Here is a 13028-nt window from a genome sequence, read left to right as displayed (position 1 = left end):
CAAACACATGCCCACAGGCCGCAAACTACTTGGCACTAGCATGCACGTTCGCAAGCGCTATGCCGCCCACCGGCGCGGCCCGCCGCGTCGCATGCATGCATGCGCGCCAATGGCGACGCTCGCACCCTTTGGTGCGTGCTCTTAAACGCGCATTCGTCCCAGCACCACGACCACGCAAGCGGCACAAATTTTAGAGGGGCAGCTCGTGCGCTTGAGTGACCACATGCGAGCGGGCGGATTGAAGATGCTCCGCGCTGCCCTGCCCGCCACGTAAGTCTTGGACCAATGCTCAACCGCCGCACCCTGTAACACGCTGATAACACGCCTGCCGCACCTCTCAACCATCATTTGCCTGCACAGCACTCTCCGGTACGCATGCTCTGCAACTGCTGCATGAGTGGGTGCTGGTACCACCAACTGCTACACTGCAAGGGAGGCATTCAGGCCAGCAACTGCACAATCATCGCAAAGCTGAGCCCCTCATTCAACTGGCCTCCAAACATGGTTATCTTTGCACATACAGGACCTTCCACACCCGCAGGCAGCACACATGACTGCACAACTCAGGCAATGCTGTGCACATGCATGCATGCGGACTGGCCAGCTGACACAGCTTGCTGCAAGGGTATCGTTTGACCCCGCCCACTCTTATACAGCTTTGCTTGGTTTGCGCAGTCAAGTGTGCTCCCTGCTACGGTACCCGAAAGTGCAAGATCACGTTGATGCCAAAAAAAGTCAAAACGTCTCTAAAAGCCCGAGCTTGATTTCCGGGGACCCCGTTTATAGGAGGAGGAAAGCCTCGATTGCGTGTTTGAAAAATGCAAATTTCCATCGGGGCCGAGAATTGGCGAAGAAATTTGTGATGGGAAACAGAGTATAGACGAAATCCCGTCGTAGCATGCATGCATTGACGAGGGTTCGATTACCGTGGGGCGCCCAGAGTGGTCACCACCGTAGACACCGCACACGGCAGATGTGGCAAGCGGCAGTGTGCTCAAAACGGGTGGGGTATCCCGCTCATACCCGTTCCACCGGTACCTCTCGATATACTGAATCACCAGGGAAACAGACTGTTGTTGTTGTCGTTTCGTCCGGTGCAATCATATTGGGACAACTGCATGATTCAGTGGATGGATGCGTACTACCCGCCCCCTGTGGCTGGTACAAGCGCTTTGATTTGATGCTTCAGTGCCTTCAGCTGAATTGTTATCCCATGCACGCGGAGACAGATATCAGCCTGCAGCACATCACTGCCCTCCGGGACCTGTCGTTAGCAGTAGACTGGTGTGAAGTGCCCGCTGCATACTTGCCCGTGTAGCTGCAGATGTTAAGCTTCAAGCACACGCAAGGGTCAATCCAGGCAGAGTCAGTCATAGCCAACTTTGCTGTCCATGGACTGGTGCAGCTGCGCTGCAAATCCATTTCAGGCACAGGGAATGACAATGTCCAGATGCTCAGCACCGTAACGATGCTCGGCCCCACGGCCTTGGAGTGGATCATGCTGCCCTGCAATAATATTCAGCAGCTCATGCGGGACTGGACAGACTTTCAATGCTTGGCCAGCCTCAACCTGGAGTGCTGTGTTATTGAAACAGAGTCAAGCACCACAGTGCAGCAATTTTGCCACAGCATAGCAACAGCCGCGGGACTCGCAGAGCTGGTGCTTCGCGTGTGGGGGTACTCAGATGTAGAGTCTTCCTTCTGGGACAGCGTTGCGACACTGTCGGAACTGCCGCCACTGGTGAGAGGTGAGCGCACAAAGAGGGGAGTATTGGCCAACCTGAGCAGCTTGTCCCAGCTGTCGGCTCTGACATTGCCGCAACTGCATGGGTGTGGCATGCCAGCTGATGAGGCACTGGCCTAATGCTTCATGAGCCTCACAGCGCTGCAGGACTTGGTTTTTGATGTAGATGAAGGCACAGAGGTACCTCGCATGGTGCTGCTGCCCATGGTTGGGGGCCACCTGCACAAACTGCGGGCTGTGTAATTGTGGCAGGGCGTATCTATAACCATCTAGAGTTCCAGCTCAAAATGATCACAAGATAGCAATCGCAGCGGCAATCCGTGCATTCTGGACATGTGCGTCTGCGCCGTTGCACACTACCTTTTCTAAAAGCATACGTGACACTGTTGAGCACAATTGAAAGCAGCCAGGACAAGAATATGGCTGTCATGCTTTGCCCCCTGCCTTGCTACTTGCTGTCTGTGGCAGGGTAGCCCGGTTTTTGATACAACCCTGGTTGTTCCATCAGGTCGACTCATGCAGGGGAAACCGACTGACAAGCCTTTTACCTCATCGACCCTGAATTCAGGGGATCGGGCAATAGACTCGTTACACGCTCAGCACCAGCTAGCTATCATTTGAACAGGCGATGCTGGATCTTGAAGTATTCCAGCTGCCCAGCGATTGCACTAGCGTTGTCATCAAGTCTGCCAGCATCAGTGCGTCATCCATGGTCAGAATTACGTGGACACACCTCTGCAAAATCTTTGATCCTCCACAAGGAGACAAAGAAATTAAGAAGCACATCACTGATCTGGTCGTTCATGAAAGGAAGAAAGTGCTTTGAATCCCAATACACCGGCAAGTTTGCCGAGATTGCAGCCCCCGACACCTGTCGAAGATCCAGCACATTCCAGCTGGACTGCCGCGCCACTGCACTAAGATTTACGTTCATCTCTGTGACAACCTGTGTAGGCGGTGACTCATGGTATGTAGTCCGCCAGATCAGCTCTGTTTTGACACCACCTATTTTCGCTTGTGCCTGCTTCGCACGGCCCAGGACATCTGACCAATAGCCTGTCATGTTCTCACCGCCCCACAGCCCATGGTTGAGAATGATAGCGTCAGTGCCGTTTTCCATTATGGATATCAGCGTCTCCAATGTGTTGGTGGCGTTGGTGGCGCCATACAAGGGATAGAATTGCAGTGTGAAGTTGCCCGCCAGCGTGTTGACCTGAAAGTTGCAGGAGTCGCGCTTGTTGAGGCAGCTTTCAGACGTATTCAAGCACTTGCCAGTCCGATCCACCACCTTGTGATACTCCCTGAACAACAATATATCTGTGTTATTGGTGTCCACAGCGAACTTGGGGTGCAAAAACTGAAACTGCTGATTGAGGCTTGGAGAAGTCTCGGGAACGCCCGCATACCGCTCCATCAGCTGATCGGTTGCCAAGAAAACCGCCAGATTCAAGAACTGATACCGCGTCAAGGAGTCACCGTAGAAGGCCACAGTCTTTCCCAACAGGACTCTGCGCGCCTGGGCAGCAGTGAACCGCCGCAATCGGCACTCGGGGGGCTCGTACAGGTACTCCCCCGCTGCATCACGGTAAATGGATCCTGACAGGTTGGACTGATAATTCAAGTCACAGAATTTCCTGCCTGCCGTTGACTCATGAGCTGGGACAGGTACTTGTGTGAGCTTTGTGTAGTACAGGCCCGTCTTGTTGGTTGGGTGTTGCCTCGTCAGCTGGCTCGATGCCTGGACCAACACCACATCACCACTGACCATGAAACTCTGCGGGGACGAAAGCCTTATGATACACGACGCCAGCATGCATAGGGCACCGGCGCAGCACAAATAGCGCACAATGAGCCGGCGTGCCGTTGAGGGGTGCCTCGATTGAGCATACATTGCAATGAGTATATTCTGTATGTCCCATTTTTTGCATGGACATGTTGCAGTATGTATTGTTTAGCATATGCGAGCATTTTCCTCTTGAGGCAACACACATCTCGGGCGCGGTCAGTGTATATGATAATCCGCCTCACTCTTCAATTGTACGCGCAGTACCTAGTTGACACGTTACATTGCTATGCCTTTGCGATGAAATGCCAAAGTATACATATGCCCAAAGCTTGTGGTGATTGTGTGCTCAGCCCCGCCACATCTGAAGGTGCTGGTTGTTGTGTCTGTTATGTCAAAGTACCAGCCCCTCCCCCCAATCGACAAACACACACGCACATTCATGCGCGCATGCACATGCGCGCGCGCGTGCGCGCACGCGCGCGCACACACACACACACACACACACACACACACACACACACGCCCGCTTGCTTCCTGGGTTGCACATGCACGCACGCACACACCCCACACACACATAGAGAGAGAAAGACCAGCTGACTTTGCTGCACCACCATTGTCTCGGATGCGCCTTGTGTTGCCCCTGTTGATTGGATCTGAGCAGATATGACCTGGATCACGCCATCACGGCGTCATGCTCCTAGTGAAAGGCACATTTGAGCTGTGAAAGGCACAATATGTTCGTTTGTTGGCAGAACTTTATGGCCGGGAATCATGTACACCTGCATGTCAAGCCCCCAGTCGGGCTGGCAGTCTACACATGCTGCTCATGAGGCGGTCATTGCTAAAAGTAAATCTCGATATGTCAGCGCGCCTTGCACGAGCTGACGAGTTTTCCGGTCCAAATCACTCACCACAGCCATATCAGGGCTCACGTACGTACACAATCAGATCGCTGCCAATGCTGCATCACGACGCTGACAATAAGGACTTGTGCACTATGGAAATTGGTTTGCAAACACGCGTGCCAGGTCTGTGGCACACACTTTTGTCCAGGTCAGGGCGAAGAACGCGTTGTGGGGTCAGTGCCAGTCCCGCTGCAGGCAAGTGGTCATGTGCCTGGCCAGCACTAGCAGCACCTCACAATACAAGGGTTCATCGTGAGTACCTTGGTGAAACTAATGCTATGCACCTTTCCGCACACCAGCGGATCATGACATGCGCGGTGCGTGCTCCGGTTTGAAAATCAGGAGCTCAGTTTGGTCTCACTTCCACCCCGCTGCACATGCGCATGATCTCAGCAACCATCGCTGTCCAAGCTGCAATCATGCTATGCAATACGGTGATCCTAATCTGCACATCAGTGCAACGATTGAATTCCAACCTGGCATGAGGTTCTACATGAGGTTGATTAGGTACACGAGGTGCTATCATAGTGTCGTCTCTCGTCTCCGTGTGTGACACGTGTGCTTTTATTACTCAAGAGACATAGTGCCGAATCGCCAGCCGCTTCTCGCGTGATCGGCGTTGTTTCCCTGACCCTCGCAAGCCGGCATCTCAATTCAGCAGCGTGGTCAGGCAACATCATGTCAGCTGCTGTAAGCAAAGGACCTTTTGCTAATCAGGGACTGCATGCAGTGGTGCTGTCAGTCCTGCTGGTGGCGTTCACGTTGGCGTCGTGGCACAAGGCGCACAACGCGCCGCAGCGCGTCAGGATGCCGTCAGGCCCGGTTGTGACCTTTATTACGCCCTCCAAAGGCCGCCCGACGCTGGATCAAGCGCTGGCCTCGATGCTCAACCAAAGAAATCCAGCATGGCGGGCTATCGTGCTGTACGACGGAGTGCCATTCAATGCGTCGTCGCCGCCCAGCCGCGATCCGCGTGTACGCTACATGTCGCTGCCGAAGAGCGCAACGGCCAACCACGCCGGACAGGTCCGCAACTTTGGAATGGGATTGACAAACACCGAATGGGTGGCGTTTTTGGATGACGATGACTTCATCACAAACACTTACGTTGACCGGCTACTGGAGGAGGCGCAGCGGGAGCCTTCTGTGGAATGTGTTATTTTTCGCATGTACCACAGCGGCATCCCGCCGCATGTCCTGCCACACCCCCAATCCACAAACTTCGTGATCAATCAAGTGGGGATTAGCTTTGCGGTCCGCAAACGGCTGTATGACGCTGGATTTTTCTTCATTCCAGGAGGAGCAGAGGATTTTGTTTTGCTAGACCGAATTCGAGGAGCTGGCAAGAAAATGGTGCTTTCAGAATACATGACATACTTCGTACGTGCACCACCGCATTTGCCAGACCACGGAAATTTCACGCGGGCTGTAATAAACTAGTCAGCTGGCTGTTGAGTCGTACCTGTCGCGTTCGGCCGCATGCCAGGACAGGTTTGCAGTTGTGGGGATGTCTGCAGCAGGTGTGTCTGAAGCACCAAATTCAGCGGCACAAGGGTCGCATAGCAGTTGCCCTGCCGCAACGTGGTGACACTGGAGCATGCAGGCGACGCGCACATGCACATGGGAAGCATCCGTGTGCATGTCTTGAGCATGGACATACCCGCTGCCGCAGTGCTGCAACAAGTCGGCCAGCTGCAGGGACAGTGTCAAAGTCACACTGCAAACGCACAGGCCTGCCTGCTGCCAACACATTACGTGCATAAAAAAACACTCTGCTTGGACATTTGGTGTGTGTGTGTGTGTGTGTGTGTGTGTGTGTGTGTGTGTGTGTGTGCGCGTGCGCGTGTGTGTGAGTGTGTGTGTGTGCGTGCATACCTGCACGCGTGCGTGCACACGCGTGTGTGTGTGTTGTGTTGTGTCCCTGTGGTTCGTGTGTATACCTGTGTAGAGTGGGAGGACAGGTGGGGGGGGGGGCGGGCTGTGAGACATGGGTGGATTCTGGTCTTTCTGAAAGCGGGCGTACCTGACAGGACGCAGGCAAATTGATGACAAAATTTGTATCACTTGTTTGTATCATTTGCAAGGGCAAACGAACTTTGCGTCACTTACATGGATCACTTGCAAGGGCACCCTGATGGTCGCCGTGTACAGTAGGCCACCTCGGAGACAGTGCAGCACTTGCTACATGAGCGATTGGCTCGAGTCCGGAGTCAATGTAATGGCGTCCTTGAACCGATCCGCAGGTTCAAAGGATGAAAGCTCATCATGTACATGCGTGTGAAAGCCCAACGGGCAGCATTTGTCATTTTGCATTATATGCAGTCCATCAGTCCTTCGTGCAGTCTTGATTTCACCGATCAGCTCACTGAACTTACATTGTGATAGCTTGATCGTACTGTACCAAATTGTGATCTGGCAAGCATGTGCCTTGGGCTCTCTGGGAGTTCAGGTTGATCCGTGAATACAGGTTCAAATTTCTATTTATGCGCTCGATTACAGGCTGGGTGCGCAGCATGCTGCTGGGCGTCGTCGTGTGCTGCAGCTGCTGCTGAGGGCGCGCACCTGAGCTCGCTGGTGTTTCAACTTGCAACCTCCAGGGGCGTCGATATACAGAGCGTGCCCTATAGAAACCTCTCCGATAGCTGCTCCTGTTGCCGTACAGTGGCGCTGAGCGTCGCATGCAGCGGCCGGCGTGGTCGGAGCAGGGGAGCGCGCAACCGTCCCCAAACAGCAGACCGGCAGGCATGCCGGAATCGCCGCACGCGCGGCCGCGCGCGTGCAACGTGCCGCCAGTCGTACTGATGCTGACCCTCGCGCTTGTAAGCGCGGCGTTGGGCTGCACCGCAACGCTGTGCGTAATGACGCGCCAGAGGCGCGTCGCGCGAGAGGCGGTGGCGCAGCAGTGCACCGACGTCCTTTCCAAGGTGGGGCACGCGCATCATACGTTCCTTGTGAGGGGGTGCCGCATGCCCGACGATGGCAAAAGCGCAATGCATGCTCTCCAAGGAAAGGGCATCTGCTGTGTGCGGCGCCAGGCGGCAGCCGCTGCGCGGCGCCCCAATGCAGCCTCGACGGCCTTTGCGGCCGCCGGCAGCACCGTTGGGCGCGGGTCCCGCTCAGCCTCTCTCCCCGACGGGGCCGCGGGGCGTGCCGTGCCGCTGGGGCATCCCGCCTGTGCCTGCAACTGCATCTGCCGCGCGCGTGCACACACACACACACACACACACACACACACACACACACACACACGCGCGCGCGCGTGCGCGCATGATGGCGCAGCTAGCATCCCACGACGAGGCGCTGCAGCGGGTGGAGCAGGACCTGCAGCCCCACAAGGACAAACTGGACAGCCTGGTGGCCGGCGTGCAGGAGCTGCAGAAGCGGAGCGCGGCGCAGCGCGAGGCGTCCGCTCGCGTCGTGTCCAGCCTGGCCGGCATCAAGAAGCAGCTGCAGGCCGTCAAGCGGTCAGTGGCGGGGCGCGCACGCGGCGGGCGCGCGGCGGCTTCCGGGAGCGCCTCGCTCACCTCAGCCGCTCGTGCCTTGCAATGCGCAGCTCGGCCGCTCGCTGCCTTCGCACCCCTGAATCTGCCCCCGCCGCCGCCCTTCCCCGCCCCGCCCTCCTGCGCCGCCGCCTCCTGCGCAGGCGGGCAAAGTGCTCCGTCGGCGCAGAGAAGCCGGCGGCGGTCAAGAAGAAGCCAAAGCCGGAGCCAGTCGCCGAGGGCGAGGATACTGAGGAGGGCGAGGAGGGCGACCAGGCAGACGCGGGCGGCGAGCGCCGCCGGCGGGTCCTCCATGTCAGACATAGGGGTGCGCAAGGGGGCGGGGGCGCGGCCGGCCTGACGGACGCGGCGAGGGTGCGAGGCACGCCGCGCTGCACGATGTGGCCTCCCTTGGATCCGCTTTGGTGCAGTTGCCTGAGCCTCCGGCGCCCGCTCGCCAACCCCAGTGGGTGCGGAGGATGCGTCGGTTGGCGGCGGCGGCGCTGCGCGGCAGGGGCTGGGGGAGCGGCGGGCGGTCCCGGCCCCCGCCCTCCAAGCCGGGGGGCTCTGGGACCGCGGCCACCTGGAACGCGTGGCGCCCCACATCCGGCCTGGCAGCGTCGCAGTCGACGCCGATTGGTGGGTCGCGCGCTTGCACGCACGCGCGTGCGTGCGTGTGTGTGTGTGTGTGTGTGTGTGCATTCAAACATGTGCCGGGCTGCCCCCGGGAGTTGCGGGAGGTCACACCCCCCCCCCCCACACACACACACACTTCACACTTCACACTTCACAATGTCCAGACACTCCCCCCCAAAACACACACACGCACACAATCATACACAAACGTAAGCCCACAAGACTGAATTGTGCCCCTCCTCGCAGCAGCAGCGACGCGTCTTCTGCGGTCTACCTCGCTGGCAAGGTCGGGCCGAACGGCGCTGTCCACTGCTTCCAGCCAGACGCTGAGCTTGCGCAGGTGACCCCCGCATGCCTGCCCTCGTGCCCGTGTGCATCACCACCCACCAGCATCAAATGCTGCCTGCCGTGCGAGCCCCGGCCACTCGAATCTGAGCCGTAAAACCTCGCCGTTGTTGCTGGACTTGCCCCAGCCATAGCGCTTCGGCGGGCTGCTGCGCGCCTCAGGGTGTGGCGGCGGGGCAGTCCCGGCGCTGCTCTTTTGGCTGCGCCCTGAAGCTGCCGTTTGCCTCGTGTGCTGTCCAAGCCGTCCCCGCTTCCCCCCAGCCCTCCGTCGACTGCGCGCCGCCCGCTAAACCCCGCCGCCGGCTCACCCGGCGCGCCCCGCAGCTCGCCGCCGCCAGCGCTGCGGCTGGCGGTGCAGCTGGGGTGGTCGAGGTGCACACCCTGGCCCTCTCCTCTGCGGCTGGCAAAGGGCGCGCCCCCTCCACGTGAGCGGCCCCTGCGCTCGCGGACCGCAGCACGGTTGCCTGCTAGGGTGCCGCGCTGCCCTTGTGCGGCGCGCTTGCCCCTGCAGCCTCAACGCGTTGGTGCGCGCATGGGCCGGGCAAAGCCGCATGTCGCGCTGCACGCACGCTTGCACCGCAGCTCTGAAGATGGCGCGGCGCACGAGGCGCCACATACAGGTGCGCCATGCGCGATGGATCGCCACACCTGTGAACGCCCGCGCGTTGTGCCGACCGCGCATGCTGGCGACCAGGTCCCCACCCGCCCCCGGCGCCGCTGCGCCGCCGTCCATGCCCCGCCCGATCTCTGGTTGCAACGCACCGAGGGCGCAGCATCGCTGCCCCGGGTCAGGCGGGGTTCCTGGGTGACCCGGGACTTCCGCGCCCCCGGCCCGGCGCTGGCTGCAGTGAGTCCCCTGATTGCGCATGCAGCCCCGGCCCAGCCCGCAGCCAGGGCCGACGCCCCGCTCCTCCCTTTCCTGCTTCGCCGCCGCCGCAGGCGGCGGGGCGCGAGGGGAGGGGGCTGAGGGGCCGGCCCGGGTAGTCACTCTTGACTCATTGGAGCTGCGGGACGTCTCATTCATAAAGGTGCCTTGTCGATTTGGCCGCCCCGGCCCCGCCTGCGCCCACGCAGCATCGAGGGCCCGGGCTCCGGGGCCCTGAATGAGCAGGGGTGGACGCTCAGCGCGCGCCGCAGCAAGCGTTGCGCGCGCGATGCTGACGGTCTGAGTCCGCCGGTCCGGCGCCTTCATGGGCTGCTGCCAGGGACCTTCAGTGTTCGCGCTTTCGTACTTTCTTTCCGCCCCACCGCTCTGCAGGTCGACGCGCCCGGCGCGGCGCGCGCCGTGCTCTATGGCGCGCGGGTGCGGGGGCGCCGTGTGTTGCGCGGCGCGGCGACCTTCTGTGGGCGGGGCTTGCGGGCTTGTGTCAAGGAGGATGGCGGGCTCATCGAATTGCAACCAATGGGCCTGTCCGCCGTCGCGCCGCTCTCTTGCCACCCCCGCCATTCCTCTTCCCCTCCTTCCTGCACCTCCCCAGACTGGCCACCCGCAACCTCCCACCCGCCCTTCGCTCCCCCCAGGAGACCATCTCCGGCAGCAAGCCGTGGGTGGTCTACAGCGAAGCGCCGCCGACCGCAGACGGTCCCCTGGCGGCGGCCGCCCTCGAGGCGCCGGATGAGGTGCGCGCGCCCTGGCACGGCGGGGGCACTCCCTCCCCAGCGCTAGTCTGTGGCCGGCCGGCGGCGCACGCGCCGCCCTGCTCGCGCCCCCCTCTCTCCCCTCCTCGCGTCCTTCACGGCCGTCAGCCCGCGCGCGCGGCCGCCCGCGGCCCTCCCTTGTTCCTGCTGCCAGGTGCTGGAGTGGTCGATGGCCGGCTTCTTTGGGGCCCACGGGTGCGTGGCTCGCGGGGCTGCCGAGGGTTTGGGGCTGCGACTTGGGCATCTAGACGCAACTCGCAACCAAATGAATACTGTGCCGAAACGCAACCCGCGCGGCGCCCTCCGCCTGCACGGGCGCTCTTCCTGCCGCGCGCTCCCCTCGGTGCACTCCTGGGGCGCCGCACCCAACCACCCTCCTGGCCCCTCTGGCAGGTACACCGCGCACAGGGAGGGGGGCCGCGTGACCCAGGAGCCGCCGGCGCAGGGGGCACATGAGGCCCCCCGGGGCCACGCGCCCAGCAGCGCCGCGGCTGCGGCACGGGCGGGTGCGGCCAACGGGGCCGAGCGGGAGGGGTCGGGCGGCGAGGGCGGGGGCACCCAGGGGGAGGCGGCTGTGAGAGGGCGGGGCGCAACAGCAGAGGTTCGGTAAGGGGCTGTCGAGGCACTAGCCCCGAGGCCCCGAAACGAATAAGCAGGGCGCCGTCGCAAGAACGTTTGAGTAATAAATCACATGTGTTAAGTCGGGCGCTTGAGCACATTGCGCGCGGCCCGCTCGCAGTTTCAAACGGCCGTGGGCACGCCGTACCTTCGGTCAAGCTCTGGCGCAGCACGGGGCAGCGGCGGCTGAAAATGGGGGAGGGGCAGTTGCAGTGGTTTCCGCACCCTGTTGCGCTGATTGTGCCGGCGCGCTGCTCAACCAGTGCAAAAGACTGCGGCACACTGGTGCTGAGGCTGCTTGCATCCAGAAAGGAGCGGTTCGCGAGAGGGGGGGGGGTGCTGGCGGTTGGTGTGGCAGCAATTGGCGAGGTGCCTGCATGTCAAGGAGCCTCAATGAGCGCAAGTGGTGGCTCCCTCTCGCCAGCCTTTTTCCAGACGAGGCCCGCACGGCCGCCCTTTGCTGCGGTCATGCTTTGTTTGGTGTCGGGCAGGCACGGGGCGCGCCCAAACGCCGGACCTCGGCGCTCGTCGGTTGACAGCCGGCGCTGACCGGCCGCCCGGTGGCTTCCAGCACCCTCTGACCCCCAGCCCGCGGCAGCGCCAGATCCTTCTTTGCCGCGCCGTCAAGTCACTTGCGAGCCCCAAGCTTACACTACCCGCCTGTGTGAGGGGCGGCGACCGCAGTTGCACGAACGACGCTGCAAGCTGGGCTGTCGCTGCCGAGTGCGCGCTCGGCCCTGAAGCGCCAACAACACCTTGAAGCTGGCGCCGGCTGGTCAACTGGTGCAGGGCGCCGGCGACATGAGCGCTGGCGCAGGCCAGGGACCACACCAGATTGTGAATAATGAGACTAATTGCCAACTCCTCAGGCGTTCAGACGCAGACATAGACACTTGTGCGGCACCGCCGCCCACCTCGGCCCCAGCTTCTTCCCTGCATCCCACTCTTCCTATAGCAGGGTGAGGCCCCAAGGAAGCACCCTAAACAACTTTGTCCCCTTCAATTGAACAAGCCCAATTCGTTCTTTACAATCAACCACATACGAGTACCACGAGACACTCCCACTGGAAATCTCGGTTGTGCCCCGCACCAGAGCCAGCGTTACAACGGAAGGGGCTGCGGCTAACAATTATAAAGTGGTATACCTGCTGTTTCTAGAAAACTTCAGCACGCCCAGTGCTTGGCACGGCCAGGAGGCGCGGCCATGGGTTGGGGTCAGGGGCTGTTCAACGCCATCGAGGCGCTGGCCCCACAGCTGCATCATCATGAGGCAAATTTGTTAGTCCATGGGGGCAGCACGAGTGAAGCTGCAGCCCGAGCAATCTGGTGAGGGTCCCGCTGATGTGGCCGCGCAGAAGCCGCTCGAACCCGGTCGAACCAGGGAAAGCGTGTACTATTGCGCAGCACGGATTTTGTATGGTGCGAACGGGGCAGCAATGCCCTTCTGTCCTGTGGGGCCACACGGCCAGCTTGGCCTGTCCAGGACGAATCCGGCAGGCCCAAGCACGCATGCGTGCATCTGCGAGGTTCAGACGCTGGTCAATTTTTCAGGGCGCATTGCAGCTGCTTCTCGCAGCCGTCTGGCAGCTGTGCGCGCCGGTCGCGCAGTCAGACCAATGGTGCCGTGCGCTGATCGACCCTCGGCCAGGCGCGCACGTCCCCCTGTGCAGCGCGCCCTCAACTCCTTTCCCGCCGGCCGCGCCGCAGGGACAAGTACACCGCGTACCGTAAGGCGGGCTTTGTCAAGCCGTTCCACATCCGCCGCACGCCCTGCAAGTGCCGCATGTACTCGCTGGGCGGCTACGTGGTCAAGGAGTACTCTGGCGCGCGCCAAAAGGTGCGCGCGCCCCCTTCCCCCCGACAGCTTACGCGCCCCC

The 13028-nt window shown here is 60.9% G+C and overlaps 1 protein-coding gene across 1 annotated transcript; it reads left to right on the top strand.

Moving 5' to 3' along the window:
- Positions 1 to 7705: 7705 nt before the first annotated feature.
- Positions 7706 to 11143, top strand: MNEG_5292 (hypothetical protein; the record flags this gene model as incomplete). Its single annotated transcript, XM_014046231.1, has 6 exons — positions 7706 to 7899; positions 8079 to 8229; positions 10154 to 10198; positions 10417 to 10515; positions 10688 to 10728; positions 10927 to 11143. The coding sequence occupies 6 exons, from the start codon at positions 7706 to 7708 to the stop codon at positions 11141 to 11143; spliced, it is 747 nt and encodes a 248-aa protein (XP_013901685.1).
- Positions 11144 to 13028: the final 1885 nt, after the last annotated feature.

Source organism: Monoraphidium neglectum, assembly GCF_000611645.1.
Source record: "Monoraphidium neglectum strain SAG 48.87 unplaced genomic scaffold scaffold00780, whole genome shotgun sequence".
Classification (NCBI taxonomy): domain Eukaryota; kingdom Viridiplantae; phylum Chlorophyta; class Chlorophyceae; order Sphaeropleales; family Selenastraceae; genus Monoraphidium; species Monoraphidium neglectum.
The sequence above is the reverse complement of the archived record's forward strand: the minus strand, read 5'-3'. Positions and strand labels throughout refer to the sequence as shown.